The sequence below is a fragment of the Marmota flaviventris genome, chromosome 17 (assembly GCF_047511675.1).
Source record: "Marmota flaviventris isolate mMarFla1 chromosome 17, mMarFla1.hap1, whole genome shotgun sequence".
NCBI lineage: Eukaryota > Metazoa > Chordata > Mammalia > Rodentia > Sciuridae > Marmota > Marmota flaviventris.
In genome coordinates this window covers 62,297,836-62,316,991 of record NC_092514.1, presented here as the reverse complement: position 1 = coordinate 62,316,991, position 19,156 = coordinate 62,297,836, and the positions used below count along the sequence as shown (strand labels likewise).

The window sequence follows — 19,156 nt, the reverse complement described above, 5'->3', positions numbered from 1 at the left end:
ATCAAGCTTTCACAGCAAAGAACCTAAATTATCTTTAACCAGATAAAAATACTATGTAAGTGTTCCCTCCTTGACAATAATAATAGAGAGATTTTAATTTTGTGATTAATGAAAAGTTATAGGCAGTTCTGATCTGCTTACTTAGTGTAAACGTTGCAAGCTACACTATTTAACCATCATTTCAAATATCTATTTTCTGGAGGGGGATACTGAGATTGAACCCAGGGACAATTTAAAACTGAGCCATATCCCCAGCCCTTTTGATTTTTTATTTTGAGATTGGGTCTCACTAAGTTGATTAGAGCCTTGCTAAATTGCTGAGGCTGGCCTTGAACTTGCAATCCTCCTGCCTCGGGCTCCTGAACTGCTGGAATTACAGGCATGTACCACCATGCCCAACTTTTTCACATTTTTTATTGGTGTATTATAGTTGTACATAATGCTGGGATTTGTTGCTACATATTCATACATGCACACAATGTAACAATAAACTTTGGCCAATATCATTCCCCAGCACTTCCCCCTTCTCTCCCTTCTTCTCACCCCTTGGTTCCTTTCCTCTTTTCTACTGATCTCCTTTTGATTTTCATGAGCCTCACTCCCATCTTTCTTTTCTTTTTTCCTCTCTAGTGTCCACACATGAGAGAAAACACATGATCCTTGACCTTCTTTATACTTCTGTGTTTGGCAAATATCTAGTTTTAATGAAGGTATGCCAATTCCTGCATTGAAATCCTTAATACTGCTTAGTAGTATTAGCTACTACTACTAGCTTAGTAGTCTTGAAAATATTATTATGTAATTTACTTACTTAGTTATTTAGTCTTTTTTTTGTTGTTGTTGTTCCAGGGATTGAACTCAGGGGCACTCAACCACTGAGCCTCATCCCCAGCCTTATTTTGTATTTTATTTAGAGCCAGGGTCTCACTGAGTTGCTTAGCACCTTGCCCTTGCTGACATTGGCTTTGAACTTGCAATCCTCCTGTCTCATCCTCCTGAGCCACTGGGATTACAGGTGTGCGCCATCATGCTGGCCACCATGCTGGCTAGTTATTTAGTCTTTAAGCATTAATTTAATTCAGTTTAATTGTTAAAACATTCTGAATTAATGGCATTCAAATGAATATAGGTGGCCTGTTTTTTTTCTCTCCTCTAGGCACCAAACTGAGGTTAACTTTAATTCCCTCTGTTCTACTAATCCAACTTTTTAAAACCTTATTTGCAAAGGCCAGATAGTAAATATTTTAGATTTTGCAGGCCACATACGATCTCTGCTACATATTCTTTCCTATTTATTTTACAGCATTTTAAAAATGTAAAAATAATTCTTAGTTAATGAGCTGTATAAAAATTGACTGTGGTTTGGTTTTGATCCATGGGCTCTAAATTAGATATAAATACATGTAAACACTTATAAAACAAGGTTCATATGAGTGTTAGTAATTGCTCTGATCTTATTACCACTTTTCCACTGTAAGTGGAGTTTTTTTTTTTTTCCCATCCGTATCTTGTCTATATAATTTTTAAAACTAAAAATGCTTAGGAGGTATTTAATGCTGGAGATGGGTTAAAATCTATACAAACTTGCACAATCACAGAATTTAATTGCTGGAAGAGATTTTACAGATTATCTAATATGAATCCCTTATTCATTAGATAACTCATAACTCACAGATAAATATGATTAAGTAACTTACAAATACTGGAGGGATAGCAGGCCTTCAAAGGAATCTTTGTGTAATTCAGTCAGGGAATTTTCACTGAGAATTCTGAAAGATGAAAAGGTTATTTCTGGACCAAAATTCAGCACAAAGATGGAGAATATCCAGTGGTAAAAAAAGTATGAGAAAATGAATGCTGTCATATTCTCTTGCCAGGAGTATAAAGTGGCATAACCTTTTTGCGGGTAGCTAAAATTTCATATCTACAATAGTCTTCACCCCCCAAAATCTCATTTCTATTCTATAGAATTATATGCCCATGTTCACAAAGAAGTATGTTTATTGACATTATGCATGTAAACAGGAAAACCATATACACTCTAAACATCCATCAGTAGGGGAATTATTTTTAAATAAACCATGATATGTTCATACGATGGAATATTATGCATGAGTTCAAATGAATAGGGTAGGCTCTGTGTACTAAAAAGAAACCTGACATATGATGAAGTGAAAGAGTCAAGTTGCATGAATGTTACCATTTATGTAAAAAAAGATAATAAAACCATGCAACAAACCTATTTTGCTATATGTAAATATGTGTGTAGGCAAATGCATGGGGAAAGATCCAGAAGGTTATATATACCAAACTCAGAGTAGTGGTTTCCTCAGGGGTGGAGGGTTAGAGCACAGGGATGGTGTCTCACTATACCTATTATTTCATATTTACTCATTAAGAATGTAATTATGTATTACTTACAAAATGGAAAATAAATTTAAATTGTTTTTTACTTACTTCAAAGGGGGTCCACGAAATTGAATTTTTATTTATTTATTTTTTGCTGTGGTCCTGGGGATGGAATCCAGGTCCTTGCTCATGCTAGGCAATTACTCTACTTACTACTAAGCTACAAACCCAGTCCCCATGAAATTTAATTTTTAAAATAACCACCAAATTTCACTCAATACAGGCTGAATTAATTTATGGAGGGGAAAACCTTTTTCTAACAGTATTGACCTCAACATTCTAGACTAAGAAGGATCTTACAATGCATTTCTTTTTTTTGTATTCATGTTTGGAGAGAATATACTCACAGTTTCTCAGCCCAACGGTAAGATTTCCATATGTTTTCTTCAATGTAAGAAATAACGTTTCCTTGGAAATTCCTGTGAAGAAACAGTTTATACCTTTGAATAAGTAGGGAAAAAATGAACAGAAAAAGTAAAACAATCACGGAGAACATTCAAATATAGAAAAAACAAACGAAACAAAAACCCAGCTTTCTAATTTTCGGAACTATCAGCTTCCCGGTTTCACAATAAGATAATAATGTGAGCCACTGGCACAAATGATAAAGCAGAAGTTTAACTTCCTATCTGTCGAATTTCAACAGAAAAATGGCAAGAATTTACCATATTAACAAATATGAATTAAGAAACACATTGCAAGTGACACCAAAGCTTTGCCTAAGTGCCCTCTGTTGAAATATCTCCAGGTATTAGGAGGATAAGGACAATTAGAAATCACGGGAACTAATGTGCTGATGTGGAAAGATCTCTTGAACATGTTGCATAGAAAACAAGTATGAATCAGTGTTTTTTTCTTTTTTAAACTTCATCAGGGAAAATTATGCATAGAAGAGAAAGCAGAAAGAAAGACACACACCAATATGTAACAGGGGTCATCTTATGGGTGGTAGGGCATGGACAACGGGTGAAAAAGGATAGAGGTATAGATTTTCACTTTGATCCAATATACTTCTGTTGACTTTTTTTTTTAATGTGAGAATGTATCTATGAATGACATGTTTAAAGAAGCTGTTAAATTATGTTCAGTTTCAACTCTGCAGATACCTTCAACTTTTTTTTTTTAACTCTGTCCTTATCCCTTAGCAATAACTTTTCTGTTTATACATCTTTACATAGACTTTTTCTTGGCATTTGGGGTTGGAGGATAAGCCTGCTCATCTAGTGGACAAATGCCTAGTGGACATTTCCACTCAACCAGAAGCCTTCGGAGGGCTTTATGTTCCCCACTAAGAAATGGCTAAGACTGAACTCATTTCTCTCCAACTGGCTTTCCTTCCTGGTGTTGTTTTCCACCTGCTACATCGCCAGCATTCTCATTTTTTATCCAGGACAAAACTCGTGGAGCCATATTTTATTTTTCTCTTTTCTATACACCTCATCCCCTAACTCTTTTAGTCAATCATTAAAGCATTTGTTATTCTTCTAAAGCTCCCAGGATTTTTTTCCTTTTAACAGACTAAAGTCAAACCTTAAAATGTTTTTAATATCTTACTTTTAAAACCTGGCATTTTTATTTGTTATCAAACAGAATAAATAATTTGATTTTTCTTGTTCTAACTTTTATTTGTCCTTTTTAGTTATGGCAGTAGAATGTATTTTGACATATCATATACACATGGAGTATAACTTCCCATTCTTGTGGTTGTACATGACGTGGAGATACACTAGTTGTGTATTCATATATGAACATAGGAATGTTATATCTGATTCATTCTATTGTTTTTCCCATTCCCATTCCCTCCTCCTTCCCCCACTCCCCCTTGCGCTCCCAGGATTTTCTTTCTACTCCCATCACAACCACTCTGATTAAGCTCCTTCTTGCTTTACTCATAGATTTTGCTAAAGTTTTCTAGGTGGCCCCATTGAATTAAGCTTTCTCTTCTAGATCACTCGAAAAATGGATTATAAAATTATCTTCCTGTTTTAATTATTTTTATCTCTTGCTTGAAAACTTTCAGTGGCTCTTCATTTCTCACTGTGTAACTTTCAAACACCTATAGTTGATATTTAAGATTTTTCATATTACCTTTCATTGATTCTAACCCAATACTTTGTAGGCCTACTAGTCTACCAAATCCTGGTCATTCTTGCAGCCATTCCTTTGTGTAGATATACTTCCCGTTTTTTTCTTTAACAATTATAGCCACTTTCAAGCACCAGGTAACATTTGAGCCTATCTGTACAGCTTTCCCAACATCCATACCTCAGTAATGAAAGATTCTGAAGAATTACAGCACCTGTGGTCTGCATCCTCTTTTAGTACTTAATTATATATCATCTCCATTTTTAGTCTTCTTCCCACCTATCATTTTCGTGTTCTGTAAACAATGTCATATTTCTGTGGCTCCCATAGTACTTAGCCCTCAGTTGGGCACAAAATGGATGTTATATGAAAGCCAAGGCTAAGATGAATTCTGGACATAACTGAGGGACTGAATAATTATATTAACAGCTAGTATTCATATATGATAGGCACCGACATGAGTATTACATGTACTCTCTCATCTAAATTTCACAACAATCCTATGAACTGGTAACTATCATAATCCCCATTTTCCAAATAAGGAAACTGAGACATAGAGCTTTTTTGCCCAAGGTCACAATGCTAATAAATGAAAGATCTGGGTTCAAAGTCAGGCAGTCTTATTCTAGAATCTACTCTTAACCACTTGGTTGTATCATCATTAATGAGTTGTAAAGCAGATGGAGCAAAATGGTAAAGCTTAAGCAATGATATGATAGGGCTAAATAAAAATGGGTAAGAAAATAAAGGATGATCACAAGTGAAAGATTGGAGAAAGGACACAAGAGTAAGAAGGAAAAAGAGGATATGGAGAAGTTGACAAGCAAAAACTAAAAGCAAAAAGTCAGTCAGTGTGGGTTGGGGAGATGAGAAAGGTCCCGGAGACCCTTGAGGAAAAGGGTAGGCAGAATTCAGAGCACAAATGAGGAAAGGTGATTCTTACAAGACTGTGAAGGTGCCATTGTAGCTGTAGGGCTCTAGCACAGGCACTCGGTGGAGTTTCTGCATTGGGGCGAGACCAACACACAACAGTGTCTCATCTTGGCAGGTACAGAGCTCACATATACTAGTGTTCTTGGTGACATTTTCTTCCTTTTCTGTGGCATAAATTTTGGGGAAATGAGTTGTGGTTTGGTCTGGCTCCACTTGTGCAACTGTGAATTCAGTCATATTTGTTTGCTGTGAAGTTGTTTCAGTTGTTGAAAGAGTTGTAGGAGTTGTAGAACTTTCAGTTGCCACACTGGGTAGTGGAGTCAGGGTAATTGTCACGTCTGGAGGTTGAACTCCAACACTAGAGGACTCCGACACCGGAGTTGTACTTATTGTTGGAAGTGTAATCTCATAATATACAGGAGGATTCGCTATAATCTCTTTATATGGCTCTGGAAGCTGAATTGGCTTCCCCGGCAAGGTTTGAGAAGACGCAACATCAATGTTGGGTTTTGAAGTTATGGTAATTTCCACTTCAAAAGATTGAGCTATGACTGAAGTTTCCTTGTGGTTGATTTGAGGATTTGTAGTCTTTTGGTATGGATGTGGAAATGTCACATCAGGGGGCTCTGGAGGAAGATTTGTAGTTTCCAGATCTAGATGTGGAAATGTTGTCTCCGGGGGTTTTGGAGGAGGATTTGTAGTCCCCTGGTGAGGACGTAGAAGTGTTACCTCATGGGGCTTTAGAGGAAAAGCTGTAGAATGTTTAACTCCCACATTGGGCTCTGGAGTTATGGGGAGTTCCACGTCATGGGGCTTTGGAGGAAAAGCTGTAGGATGTTCAACCCCCACATTGGGCTCTGGAGTTGTGGGGAGTTCCACTTCCACAGGTTTAAATGCGAAGCTGGGTACTGTTGAATAATGAACTTGATTCTCAGTTAGGACCTGTGGCTGAGTTGAAGTTTCTTGTGTTGGAATTATTCCTTCTTGATACTTTGGAAGCAAAGTTGAAGTTTTCTGCATGGTTGGAAAAACAAATACGGGGACCGTTGGAAGAGATATAGAGAACGTTCCAATAGCTATAGGGAACGATGAAAGAGCTACAGGCTTCTTCTTCACTCTAGAACGTTTAGTGGGTTTTGGAGTTGAGGTGAGTTCCAGGTCCAAAGGTTGAAATGTAACACTGGGTGATGTTAAATCCTGAGCTTGATTCTGACTTAGGACCTCAGTTGAAGTTTCCATCTGAGTTGTGGTTGCTTGTTGGGCTGAAGAAAATCCAAAGTTTTCAGGGAATCCTGGAGACTGGGAAGGGGCATTAGACTGGGTTGGATAAAATGTAACTTGCTGGGTGGAAACTGGCTCAACTTCTTTAGTGGCTTCTGAAGGTATAGTAACTATCAGAGCCACATGTTGAACTGTGGTTTTAGGCAAATTTGAAGACCCACTTCTGAACATTACTTCTAGATCTTGAGGTGAAAATGACATGGAATCACTGAAGGAAGCAATAGTCGGGACAAATGTGGATTCTGGAGGTTTAGTTGGGAGTGTTTCCTGGACTGGTGGAAGTTCAACACTCACGGGGGGCGTTGAGGGCAGAGATGAGCTCTCCTGCTGACTTGATAAAGATTCCTCAGGCAGCTCTTCAAGCTGACTGGGGACCTCTTGATCAGTTGGAGGTTGTTCCTCCTCTAGAGGGGGGCTTGGCTGAGGTTCCAACTGCTCAGGGGACACTGAGGACTCATCTAGGGTCTCCTGTTGCGCTGAAGTTTCAACCTCATTATTCAATTCTGGAGTAGGAGACTCAGCTTGATCAGAACCTAGAGAAGAACCTGTCACATCCTCACCTTCTGGAGATTGACCTACATCGTTAGGGAGCTCTGGAGGCACAGTTGGAGCTTCAGGCTGGGATGCAGAAGGTCCTGACTCATTAGTTGGAATTGAGGGAAGAACTATAACCTCACCATTGATCATAGAAGTTCCCAGCTCTGTAGTGGGTTCAGGTGTTATAGTCATTAGTACATCTGCAGGTTCACCGGTCACACTGGGCAAGTCTAGAGATTGCACCGGTACTTCCAGCTGGCTTTCAGAAGACTGGTCCTCCCCAGGAGACTCAGAAGGCTGAGTTGGGGTCTCTTGCTCACTGAGAGAAGGTTCAGTCTCCACAGGAGGGCCCGGAGGCTGAGCTGGGGTCTCTTGCTGGGTTAGAGAAGGTTCTACCTCCTCCGCATACTCTGGAGGCTGAACTGGGGCCTCCTGAACTGGAGCCTCCTGAACTGGAGCCTCCTGAACTGGGGCCTCCTGAACTGGAGCCTCTGGCTGAACTGGGGCCTCCTGAACTGGAGCCTCCTGAACTGGGGCCTCCTGAACTGGAGCCTCCTGAACTGGGGCCTCCTGAACTGGAGCCTCTGGCTGAACTGGGGCCTCCTGAACTGGAGCCTCCTGAACTGGGGCCTCCTGAACTGGAGCCTCCTGAACTGGGGCTTCCTGAACTGGGGCCTCTGGCTGAACTGGGGCTTCTGGCTGAACTGGGGCCTCCTGCTGGGCTAGAGAAGATTCGGCCTCCTTGGTAGGTTCCGAGGTTATGGTAATTTCCACGTCTGCAGGCCTACCTGTAACACTGGGCAAGTTATAATATAATAACTTGATCCTGACCAGCTAAAGAGGGTTCAGAGAGCTCTGAAGTCTGAGCTGGAGCCTCTTGTTGGGTTGATGAAGGTTCTACTACTTCAAGACCCTCTGAAGGCTGGGTTGCGGCCTGCTCCTGGCCTGAAGGAAGGTGAATCTCTTTATCTGCCTGCGGAGTTATGGTAACCAGATCTGCAGGTTTACTTGTGACAACCGGCTGAGTGTCACTTCTTAGAGATGAAAGCTTATGATGCATTGATGCTTCACCTCGAGCCTCCTGGTCCTCAGGAACTTCTTGCTGGGACGAAGAGGACTGGAGCTCCTCAGGAGTCTCTTGGGCCTCCACAGAAGGTTCAACCTGGTCAGGAGTTTCTGGAGACTCCTCTGAGTTCTCCTGGGATTCCGGAGGTAGGTTGCCAGAAGAAGCTACATCTGTACTTGGATACACATAATCATCCTGCAAGTTGTTCTGAAGCTGAAGTTTTGCAAATTGCTTTGGAGTTCCACCAACAACTTTAGCAAATCTCGGATGCTGAGCTACATCCTTCTTCAGATTCAGTGGTGAAACAATAAACTTTGCTGCTTTTGCACTCTGACTATCTAGAGGTGGAACAAGTACTTCAAATGACTGGTGATCTGTAGACTGATCTAGATTGACAGTATGAATCTTACTTTTGAGTCGAGCATTGGAACCAATTCTGGGAGCCTCTCTTGCCGAATTAGTTTGTCTTGATGCAGATCCTGACGTGGAACAGCAAACTGATCCACCTCTGGGGGCGGCTCTCCAGGTGAAACCCTGCCCAAGAATGGAAGCAAACTGTCAGTTAACTTCCGTGGTGAGTCCAACATCTGGGAGCGAGCAGAGGACCCCAGGTCATCAAAGCCTCCCGGGTCTGCCGGGGGTGTAAGCGCATGGGGCGATAAGGGTGGGAGTTCAGAGGAGACCAGAGACCAGGGCTTGATAGGCCCTGGGTGCTCAGCGGTCAGCTGGAGAGGGTCCTGGGGCGACTCCAGAGGCTGAGCTGCCTGGACCAGCAGCCACAATGGTTGCCACGTGAGGAGAAGCCCTGGTGCCCAGAGGCGCAGCAGGGACATGACGTGCGGAGGCTTCGGGGCACAGCGACCCAGGCCAATGGGGCGCGGGGCGCGCCTGTGGGAGCCTAACCACCTGTGGGAGCCTAACCCTTATGGCAGCCCCTTGAGGCGCCGCCTGGGAAACCTCAGTGGCCCCGCCCCACCCTTTATTTATGACACCTTGATTATGACGTCTTTGATTACGCAACCTTTATTAGGCTCAACCTTTATTAGGCTCGCGGGGAGCCTTTTCCCACAATCAACCAACCCAAGCTTCCCTTCCCCAAGCAGGGGCCACAATCGACTCCCACAGGCCCCCTCCCCTACATCGAAGCAGGATCTGGGCCCTAGATGTGGGTGGCACCAGGACTCTAGCAGCCCATTGGGTGGGGGGCGGCAGAGATTCCCAAGGAAGTCACAGGACTGAGCCTCTGGGGATATTCAGTAGTGCTAGTCCAGTTCTGGCAGCCTGAATTCTTCCTCTTCCAGGCTGAAATCCCAGAGATATTCTTCCTCCCCTTGGCTATACTGCTTCCAAGAGAAGCAAGTGACCTGTAAAACGAGGGCCAGTTAGGTTAACAGGCAGACTACACATTAAGGTTATTTATTCCAAAATGTTGCCATTTGCTCTAAACTCTCTATCCTATTTCATGTTTGATAATTAATTCATCACTCTGTTAGGCTGGGGCTACCATTGAAATCAGTGATGACTCCGAAATTTCTGTAGGAGGGGTTTTAGGCAGTGGGCAATTCAGTCTGAGAAAGGGGTGTGAATCCGTGTGGACAGCCCTTTACACTGGCATGGGAAAACATCTCCTTCCCACCTTGGCTCAAGTAGGCGTGACAACACCACTTTTTTAAAGGTGACTCTTGTGCACATATCTAGAGAAGGCAGGATGTTAAAGCCTGCAACTTAAATAGTTTTCTTGAAACACTACTAAGACTAGAACCCAAATGACTTTTTTTTCAGAGCCCTTATAGTAATCTGTTTTATTACTTATTACCTGACACAACCCTAGTGCATAAAGATGTGTCATCTTCTCATTCCCAGTGCCTTGCATATGGCTGAGCACATAGTAATGGTTTTCAAAGTCACCTCCTTAAGGGGTGGATCTGCTCTTATAATGGGATTTCTACAGTCAGTGTGGACTTACTTCCTTTCACATTTCACAGGAAGTGAGACTTCTTAAAGTTAAGTTTCCTTAACTGGTTTTATTTAAATTGAACTAAAACTTTTACATGGAAATAACTTAAAATACTGTTTCAGAATGCAACCCACTTCCTCTGCCTTTTCAAAATAAAACACCCCACATTTTTGAAGAGAGTCATATAATTGAAAATCTCCAAATTAATCCCCCCGCCCCCCACATAAAACATATTTTTGTGCCTCCCCCAAATATCTTATACATAGTAAATAATGCCTAATCTAGAAATTACTTTGGCAACTTACTCCCTAGTTAAGGGCTTTCATATAATTGATTTACAGAAAGGTTCTTCAGCAAAATATTCTACTTGAGTATAGGGAGATGTTGAGATTTAGGTAACACACCACATTTTTGGAGGCATAATAGTTCTCAAAGCTACAACACAATCAAACCTAAGGCTGTAGTTACTCTGTTGCCAAATCTCTGTGATCCTACTTGAGGGAAAATCTAAAAAGACAAGCAGCCCACTTTCTCTAACTCTGGAAAGGGAGCCTAGCTCCTCTTTTGAGTCTGTAACTACAGTAGTCCCTTGAGAGGTCTCAATTCTACTCTCTAAACTTCAAACAATGGGTCAGGAAGTCCATAAATCCCCTATAATCAAAAGCAGTTTTAGAGTTTCATTTTTCTAAGAATGATACATGATGAAATGCTGAAGTCTTTCAATAACACTGGTTTATTTTCTTTTCTTTATGGTACCAGGGCGCTCAACCACTGAGACATATTCCCAGCCTTTTTTTTTTTTTTTAATATTTTTAGCTGTCAGTGAATCTTTATTTTATTTACTTATATGTGGTGCTGAGAAACAAACCCAGTGCCTCACACATGCTAGGAAAGTGGTCTACCACTGAGCTATAACACCAGGCCACCTAGCCCTTTTTTTTAAAAATTCTTTTCTTTTGAGACAGCGTCTTGCTGAGTTGCTGAGGCTGGTTTTGAAATCGTGATCCTCCTGCCTCAGCCTCCCAAGCTGCTGGGATTACAGGCATGAACCCTGCACCCAGCCCACTGGTTGTTTTCAATCATGGCTACACTGACTATGGAACCCCTGAGCTTTCATCTTCACATACTTGAATTATATCATGTAGTTCTTCTTCACTTCTGGCAACTCTGATCTCTTCACTGGGTCTGTACACCACAGCTATTTTACCACTCTCTGAAATAAAGTTAACAAGAATTAATTCAGAATTTTTCTTATTCTAAAACTTATTGCACACCATGGTAGCACCCTAATGAGACATGCCTTTGATTTCTGAAAGAAAATAAGAGCATTTCTTAGAAATGTCCTCACCTATGCATCAGTCTTAACATAACTATTTGTTTAAAAATACATAATGAAGTATCAACAATGTTTGGTTAAAAGAATGCTGTGATCTTAGAGATAGGAACTAAGAAATAATGACATAGGAAATATTCATAAACAAAAATGTACAAATGGTTCAGTAGATCCGTGGCCTAGAACCCAAGTGTAGATCCGTGGCCTAGAAGACACTTCGTATTAGAAGAAGGAGCAATTTCCTACTCCCTGAGAACCAAAATTCCACCAGAAACAATGAGCAAATTTTTGGAGAAAGTACTAGCATCTTTTATTGGCAGAAACTGGTCTACTTACCTTATAGACAATACAGTTTTCCTTCAAAGCATAAAGGTTTTGATCTAAAGAGTTTTGAGTTCATATAAGCTTAGTTCCTTAGTTCTTCAAGATTGTTACTCAAGAGTTGACCGTTGGAAATTCTAGCTCATGAACCCGGAAGGGCTGCCCAGATTGGAAGGCTGAGACCAATCAGGGCTACCTCTTACAAGCAAATAAGGGTATCTGATAACTTAATTAGGATTTCTCAGTTTCTAAGCTTGTAAGCCCATGAACTAGGAGAGCAGTTGTGTTTGGAAATTCTGCTAATCATCACATTTTTTTTGAATGTGGCCTGTAACATTCACATCACAGGAGAACTCAAGTGGGAGCGTGATGTCATTCAAAACCTGCTTCTTTGAAGGCTCACATGAAAGCAGCTAATTATTATATAAGAGTCATATTTACCCAATATGTCAATGCCATAAGTAAAAACTGAACTGAATTCTTAATTCAGCAGAGTTTATTTATCTGTTTACTCAGAAAGAAAATGATAACAATGATAGTGAACATATTATGTTTGCTTATCATGTAAGCATAGTTCTGAACTTTTTACATTTATAATCTCATTTATTCTTACAATATCCCCTATAAGGTAGGCAGAATTACTAGCCCTATTTTACAATAATGAGATTGCAATTTAGAGATATTAAATACCTAAAATCTGTCTGACTATAAAACCTAAATTACTTTAAAAATCTAAGATACAAGCTAGGCACGGTGGTATACACCTGTAATCCCAGCAGCTAGGGAGGCTGAGGCAGGAGGATCTCAAGTCCAAAGCCAGCCTCAGCAACTTTGTAAGGCCCTAAGCGACTCAGTGAGATCCTGTCTCTAAATAAAATACAAAAAGGATTGGGGATGTGGCTCAGTGGCCGAGTGCCCTTGGGTTCAATCCCTGGTACCCCCCCACCAAATAAAACAAAACAAAACAAAAAAACCTAAGTTAGGACTCAAACCCAGGTGTCCAAAACTTATAATCACTATTCTGTATGACAGGCAAGCAATTGAGAAGGAAGACTTGGATCAAATACTTTCTGCATGAGCTTAGGCAAGTTGTTCTACATTCATAAACTGGGGACAATAATATTTGCAGTCATTTTTCTCACAAATATCACAGGACAAATTTGAGACCATTGCTATGAAAGAATTTAGTGAATGAAAGCATTATATGGAAGGTTTTAGATATCCACATTTTCATCCAATTAACTTTCAAAATGAGTTTATTTGCTCATTGAAACTGAAGTACTTCAAAGACAAAGAAGTCTTACCTAAAACTACAATGAACAGTTTCTGGAATGCATCTGATAAAGCCTTCTGAACAGCAAGCTTCTGGGCCTTCTTTCTTTTCATAAGGGTCTTGGCTAAGTTGCTGAGGCTGACCTCAAACTTATGATCCTCCTGTCTCAGCCACCAGAGTTGCTGGGGTTATATGTGTGCCTCAGCCTGCTCCTTATAGGTATAGTTCCTTGGTTGTCACTTAAGCCCTCTCCTCTTTTCTCTATAATTCTGAGCCGAGATTTTATTATTATATTTCTGTTTGGGGAGCTCTTGATACATAACAAACTATTCCAAACTGAGTGGCTAACGGACAACAACCGTTTTATAACTTCTCATGAGGGCTTAGCTGAATGGTTCTTTTCTCTCTCTCTCTCTCTGTACTGGGGATTGAACCCAGAGGCACTTTACAACTGAGCTATATCCCCAGTCCTTTTTATTTTTTATTTTGAGACAGGTCTCACTAACTTTCTTAGGGCCTCTCTACAGTTGATGAACTGGCCTCAAACTTGCAATCCTCTTGCCTCAGCCTCCTGGAATTGCTGGGACCTGTAGTCTTGGCTTAGACCTGGGACTTGGCTCAGGGGATGATTTTGCTAGTCTTGCTTTAGGTCTCTCACATGGCACTGTTAGAAGCTGTCTGGAGCTAGATTGTCTAGGATGGCTGGCTCCCATGTCTCTCACCCTGGTAGGAAGAGCTGGGTTGCTGGGATGGCTGGACCTTTCTCTTTCTCCATGCCAAGGTCTCTTCTTCCAGATTTCTCATAAGGGATCTTAGAGGTCCTGAGAGCACAACAGTGGAAGCTGCCAGGTCTTCTTTAGGCTTAGTTCCGGACATAGGATGGTCTCGCTTTTGCTCCATCTCACTGGCTTAAGAAAGTCTCTAGTCAGCTCAAAGTCAAAGAGTACCTGGAATCCTGCTTCACTGAAAGCCACTTTTTAAATAAAAAGTGAGACCTTTATTTATTTATTTATTTATTTATTTACTTATTTTTATGTGGTGCTGAGGATCGAACCCAGCACTTCACATGTGCTAGGTTAGTGCTTTACCACTGAGCTACAACCCCAGCCCCTGAAAGCCACCTTTGGAGACCACCTACTAGTTTCTGAGTCCCAAATTGCTATCGCTCTTTTCAGTGACAGAACCAAATATCCACTGGTCTACTAAACATCTCTTCTTGGGCGTCCCACAGGCTGCTCAGGATCCTTGACCACCCCAAACCCTCTTCCTTTCAGTTCTCTCCAGCCAACTGTTAGCCTCACCACCACATAGGAGTTCGAGCCAGAAGCTTAGCCATCATCTCTGATAGCTCCCTCTCTTCAGTCCCTACATTCCATTTCTTAAATATCTCTAGAACTCTCCATCTCTACTGCTAATAACCTCTTGATCATGGCTAAGAAAACTGCAAACTGTCCATGTGTGTACATACTTGGGACACATTCCATTTAGTATTATCTCCATTTTGTGGATGAGGACCCTAAGGCTGGCAGAGATTGGAATAACTTGCCCAAGGTCTCACCTCAGCAAGAGAAAACTAAATAGTGGAAAGAACTAAGTTTCCTCCAGCTCAGCCGATAGGCAGCTCTGCCTCTAAAACCTAGTGCCCCTTGTCAGTACAGATTACTGTCATCTCTCCTTTGGACTTCCACAGCTGCCTCACACCCAGCATTCCTCCCTCCATGTTGGCTCCATCTAATCCATTCTTCATGCAGTCAGAGGGATTTTTTTAGAGTACAAAATGGTCATAGCACTTCTCTGCTTATAGTTTTCAATGTTTTCCCTCCTGCCCTTGAGGTAAAATCTATTAAAGTCTTTCAGAAATTGGTCCCTGTCAACTTGACAGTATAGAATGGGGCAATGGTCTACATGGGGACATTTTGGAAATGTGAGTTTTTGTCTTTCTCAATTAAAAAGACACGCTACTGGAATTTGGTCAGGAATTCTAGAGTGTTGCAATTCAAGGGATGATTCCTTATAACCAAGAATTCTCTTGGGTTTCACAAGACTTTTGGATGACCTGCTGGATGTACTATGTGAAAAACGTCTTTGTAATTAGCTGATCCCAGGATCTATCTCCATTAACCGTACACTCAAGGGAGAAGGGGACAAGTTTATTTCTGGATTTCTGGATTACTCTTATCATGAGAATGTAGTCCTTTGAATCCCACCTTTATGGAAGGAGAAACTCCTGCTAAATTCCTCTTATTGAGGTTGTTCTGGGGTGTTCCCTTTTCCCATGAGACATTCACAAAAATCTCAAATTCACCTAGTTAGGCAAGCACCTTCAGAACAAAAGCCTGCTTCAGTGTTCCACTTACATCTCTCTGTGTCCCCGCCTTCACTTACTGTGTTTTGCCCTGAAAATTCCTTACTTTTCTAAGCAGTGCATCAAAGCATTTGAAATTTTTATTTTTTATTTTTTTTGGTGGGGGGGGCGGGTACCAGGGATTGAACTCAGGGACAGTTGAGCACTGAGCCACATCCCTAGCCCTATTTTGTATTTTGTTAGAGACAGGGTCTCAGGGTCTCACTGAGTTGCTTAGCACCTGGCTAAATTGCTGAGGCTGGCTTTGAATTTGTAATCCTCCTGCCTCCGCCTCCCTAGCTGCTGGGATTGCAGGTGTGCACCACCATGCCCAGCTCAGCATTTGAGATATATTTTTTAAAATATTTATTTTTTAGGTATAGATGGACACAACACAATGCCTTTATTTTTATGTGGTGCTGAGGATGGAACCCGGGTCCCGCCCGTGCTAGCCAAGTGCTCCACTGCTGAGCCACAATCCCAGCCCAGCATTTGAGATATTTAAAAAATATTTTTAGGGGCTGAGGCTGTAGCTTGGTGGTAAAGTACTTGCCTCACATGTGTGAGGCACTGGGTTCAATCCTCAGCACCACATAAAAATAAATAAAGATACTGTGTGTTCATCTACAACTAAATAAATATTAAAAAATATTTTTAGTTACAGATGGACAAATACCTTTATTTTATTTTATTTATTTTTTAATATGGCACTGAAAATCAAACCCAATGTCTCACACATGCTAGGCAAGCGCTCTGCCACTGAGCCACAACCCCAGGATGAGATTTTTTTTTTTAAACATTTTTTTAGTTGTTGATAGATCTTTATTTTATTTATTTATAGTGGTGCTGAGAATCAAACTCAGTGCCTCACACATGACAGCCAAGTGCGCTACCGCTGAGCCATAGCCCCAGCCCTCTGAGATTTTTTTAAAATATATTTTAGTTGTCCATGGACCTTTAATTAATTAATTAATTAATTAATATGTAGTGCTGAAAATCAAACCCACGGCCTCTCCCACATGCCAGGCAAGCATTTTACACTGAGCCACAACCCGAGCCCCAGCATTTAAGATTTTTTTGGTACTGTGGATTGAATTCAGAGGCGCTTAATCACTGAGCCACATCCCCAGCCCTTTTTTTGTATCTTATTTAGAGACAGGGTCTCACTGAGTTGTTTAGGGCCTTACTAAATTGCTAAGGCTGGCTTTGAACTAGTGATCCTCTTGCCTCAGCCTCCCAAGCCACTGGGATTACAGGCATGCACCACCATGCCCAGCAGCGTTTAAGATTTAAAAAAAAAAGTTTTATCCAGGATTTTAGTTGTTTTTAGGTCTTTTAGGTTCTTAGCCTGAAAAGGAAAGCACAAATATGCAATATTTTTGCACATATTTAATATGACCTGTCTTTTCCAGTAATGCAACCACTATGTAAATTGTTTTGTATTGTTCTGAACTTTATCAAGAGTTGTTCACCATTTTGGAAAGTCAGACCAATGGCAATTCTGCCTAATTCAACTCTCCTCGGTCAGTCTATATTTTTCCCTATCACATTCTTAGTGATTCTAGGGCTGGGGGTAGAGTTTCCTATTTTCCTCTAACTTCCAGTGTAGAATAGTGCCCAAGTATTTGCATATTGAAATGCCTTCTTCTTGTCTTTATTTTTCTTTAATAGCCAGAAAATTATATTGATCTGCTTTTTAAATTGTGTATCCAAAAAAAAAAAAAGAAAAATAAAAAAAAAAAAAAAGAAAAATTAAATTGTGTATCCAGGTAATTTATATTGCTTGTTAATTTCACTTCAGGGTAGTAGAGTTAAATATTTGTTTTTAAAAAGATGCATTGAAGCCAGGTGTAGCAGTGTACCTGTAGTCCCAGCTACTTCCATGAGTTTGAGACCAGCCTGAACAACATAGTGAGACTCTGTCAAAAAAAAAAAAAAAAGGATAAAAAGAGGACACTAGGAGGGGACAGATTTACTGATGTGATCATTAGAGTTCAAAATCTGGAGAATTTCTGCTATTTTGAAGGCATGTGACTTGGAGCACAATGGTTAACTTTTTGGCATTGGGGTGTAGGTCAGTGGTAATGCTTGTGCTCAGCATGTATAAGACCCTGGGTTCAATCCCCTACCCATGCCCCTTCATCCCTCACCCCCACACACCTCAGAAAAGATGGTTAACATCCTCAGTTGTTCACACCTGTAATCCCAGCGGCTCAGGAGGCTGAAGCAGGAGGATTGCGAGTCAAAGCCAGCCTCAGCAACTTAGCAAGGCACTAAGCAACTCAGTGAGACCCTGTCTCTAAATAAAATACAAAATAAGGCTGGGTGGCTCAGTGGCTGAGTGCATCTGAGTTTAATCCCTGTACCAAAAAAAAAAAAAAAAGAAAAGAAAAAAAAATAAAGAAGAAAAGGTGGTTAACATTGTTGAGTCTTGGTTTCCTTGGTTTCTTCATCTGCAAAATGCGGGTGGTATTATGTACCTCAGAAAGTTATTGTGAGGATTAAGTGAGTTATGATATGTGAAGTTATAATAGTACCTGGCACATGGTGTTAATGTCAGACCTTGCCAGGCATTGGGGACATGCCTGTAATCCTAGCAATTTAGGAGGCTGAGGCAGGAAGATCACAACTTCAAGGTCAGCCTTAGCAACTTAAGTGTGGCCCTAAGCAACTGAGTGAGACCCTGTCTTAAAACAAAATAAAAAAAGAAAAGAAAAACAAAAAGGGCTGGGGATGTAGCATGGTGGTAGAGTACTCCTAGTTTCAATTCCTACTACCACACAGACACACACTCACACCCTCCTCCCCTCACACATACACACCCACAAAGTCACAGGCCCCATGATTATGCCTTTGACCCAATTTCTTGTCTCTTCCTTAAGTTCTAGCTCTCATCACATCAAAATACTTTTCTTGGAAAATGCCATGATTCTTCCTGTTTTGCATATACTCTCCCTGGAATCCTCCCTTCTTTGAAACCCTGTCTAATTCCTATCCATCCGTCAGATCTCACTCAGAAAATGGGTAACAGCCTTACTTAGCTCTTTCTTCATGAAGTCTATTGCTATCTCCACAAGTGATGTGTCCCTGTTTTCACCACGGTGGCTGCCCTTATCACAGAGTGATGTTACAGAGCACAAGGGCTTACATTAGCTACAGTGGGCAGGGAATGCCTTCTGTAGAGGGGCATTTGAGCTAAGGCCTGAAAAATTAAAGAGGATAGATAGTACAAAGGCTCTGAGGTCAGGGCTGCCTGCAGGACCACACAACATAAAAGTGATTGAGGAGGGTACAGGTAGGACATGAAGATGAAGATCTGGGAGGCTCTAGCAAGAGTTAGGATCCACTCCCGCATTACCTCACCTTCAAGCATGCAGAAGTACATACCTGGACATCTTTACTTTTGCATCTGTTGATCTCTATGTCTGGAATGTGTTCCTTGCTTCTCTGATTATTAATAAAATCCTACTCATCCTTCAAGGCCAGTTAAAAACCATTTATGAAATCTTCTCTCATTCTTTATCAGGAATTAATCACTCCCTTGTCTGATGTCCCCATGGCACTAATCACATGCTGACTTGTACCTCAGCTAGCTGTTTACATGCCAGTCTGCCCAC

The 19,156-nt window shown here is 41.1% G+C and overlaps 3 protein-coding genes across 11 annotated transcripts in view; 1 reads left to right on the top strand and 2 right to left on the bottom strand.

Annotated features, from left to right (window-relative positions):
• Positions 1–9,214, bottom strand: part of LOC139702515 (leucine-rich repeat-containing protein 37A-like) — a 38,538-nt gene extending 29,324 nt beyond the window's left edge. Inside the window, 5 exon segments of the mRNA XM_071603861.1 lie at positions 1,698–1,769; positions 2,757–2,828; positions 5,438–8,061; positions 8,063–8,724; positions 8,727–9,214. Coding sequence (XP_071459962.1) covers positions 1,698–1,769; positions 2,757–2,828; positions 5,438–8,061; positions 8,063–8,724; positions 8,727–9,144 — 3,848 coding nt within the window. The 5' untranslated portion in view covers positions 9,145–9,214.
• Wipf2 (WAS/WASL interacting protein family member 2) overlaps positions 1–19,156 on the top strand; it is a 117,252-nt gene that overhangs the window by 46,418 nt on the left and 51,678 nt on the right. The gene's annotated exons all lie outside the window — the stretch shown is intronic.
• On the bottom strand, positions 9,319–18,999 carry Rdm1 (RAD52 motif containing 1). Of its 6 annotated transcripts, none has more exons than XM_071603967.1 (5): positions 17,700–17,899; positions 17,402–17,458; positions 13,918–14,103; positions 11,396–11,481; positions 9,319–9,675 (listed from the first exon to the last, which is right to left on the bottom strand). In XM_071603967.1, the coding sequence occupies exons 2-5, from the start codon at positions 17,421–17,423 to the stop codon at positions 9,574–9,576; spliced, it is 396 nt and encodes a 131-aa protein (XP_071460068.1). In that variant the 5' UTR covers positions 17,424–17,458; positions 17,700–17,899; the 3' UTR covers positions 9,319–9,573. The 6 variants fall into 6 exon arrangements, 5 of the variants coding, with proteins under 5 accessions (XP_071460068.1, XP_071460071.1, XP_071460069.1 ...); XM_071603970.1 differs by having other exon boundaries at positions 13,918–14,099; positions 17,700–17,897; XM_071603968.1 differs by lacking the exons at positions 17,402–17,458; positions 17,700–17,899 and adding an exon at positions 18,927–18,999 and having other exon boundaries at positions 13,918–14,099.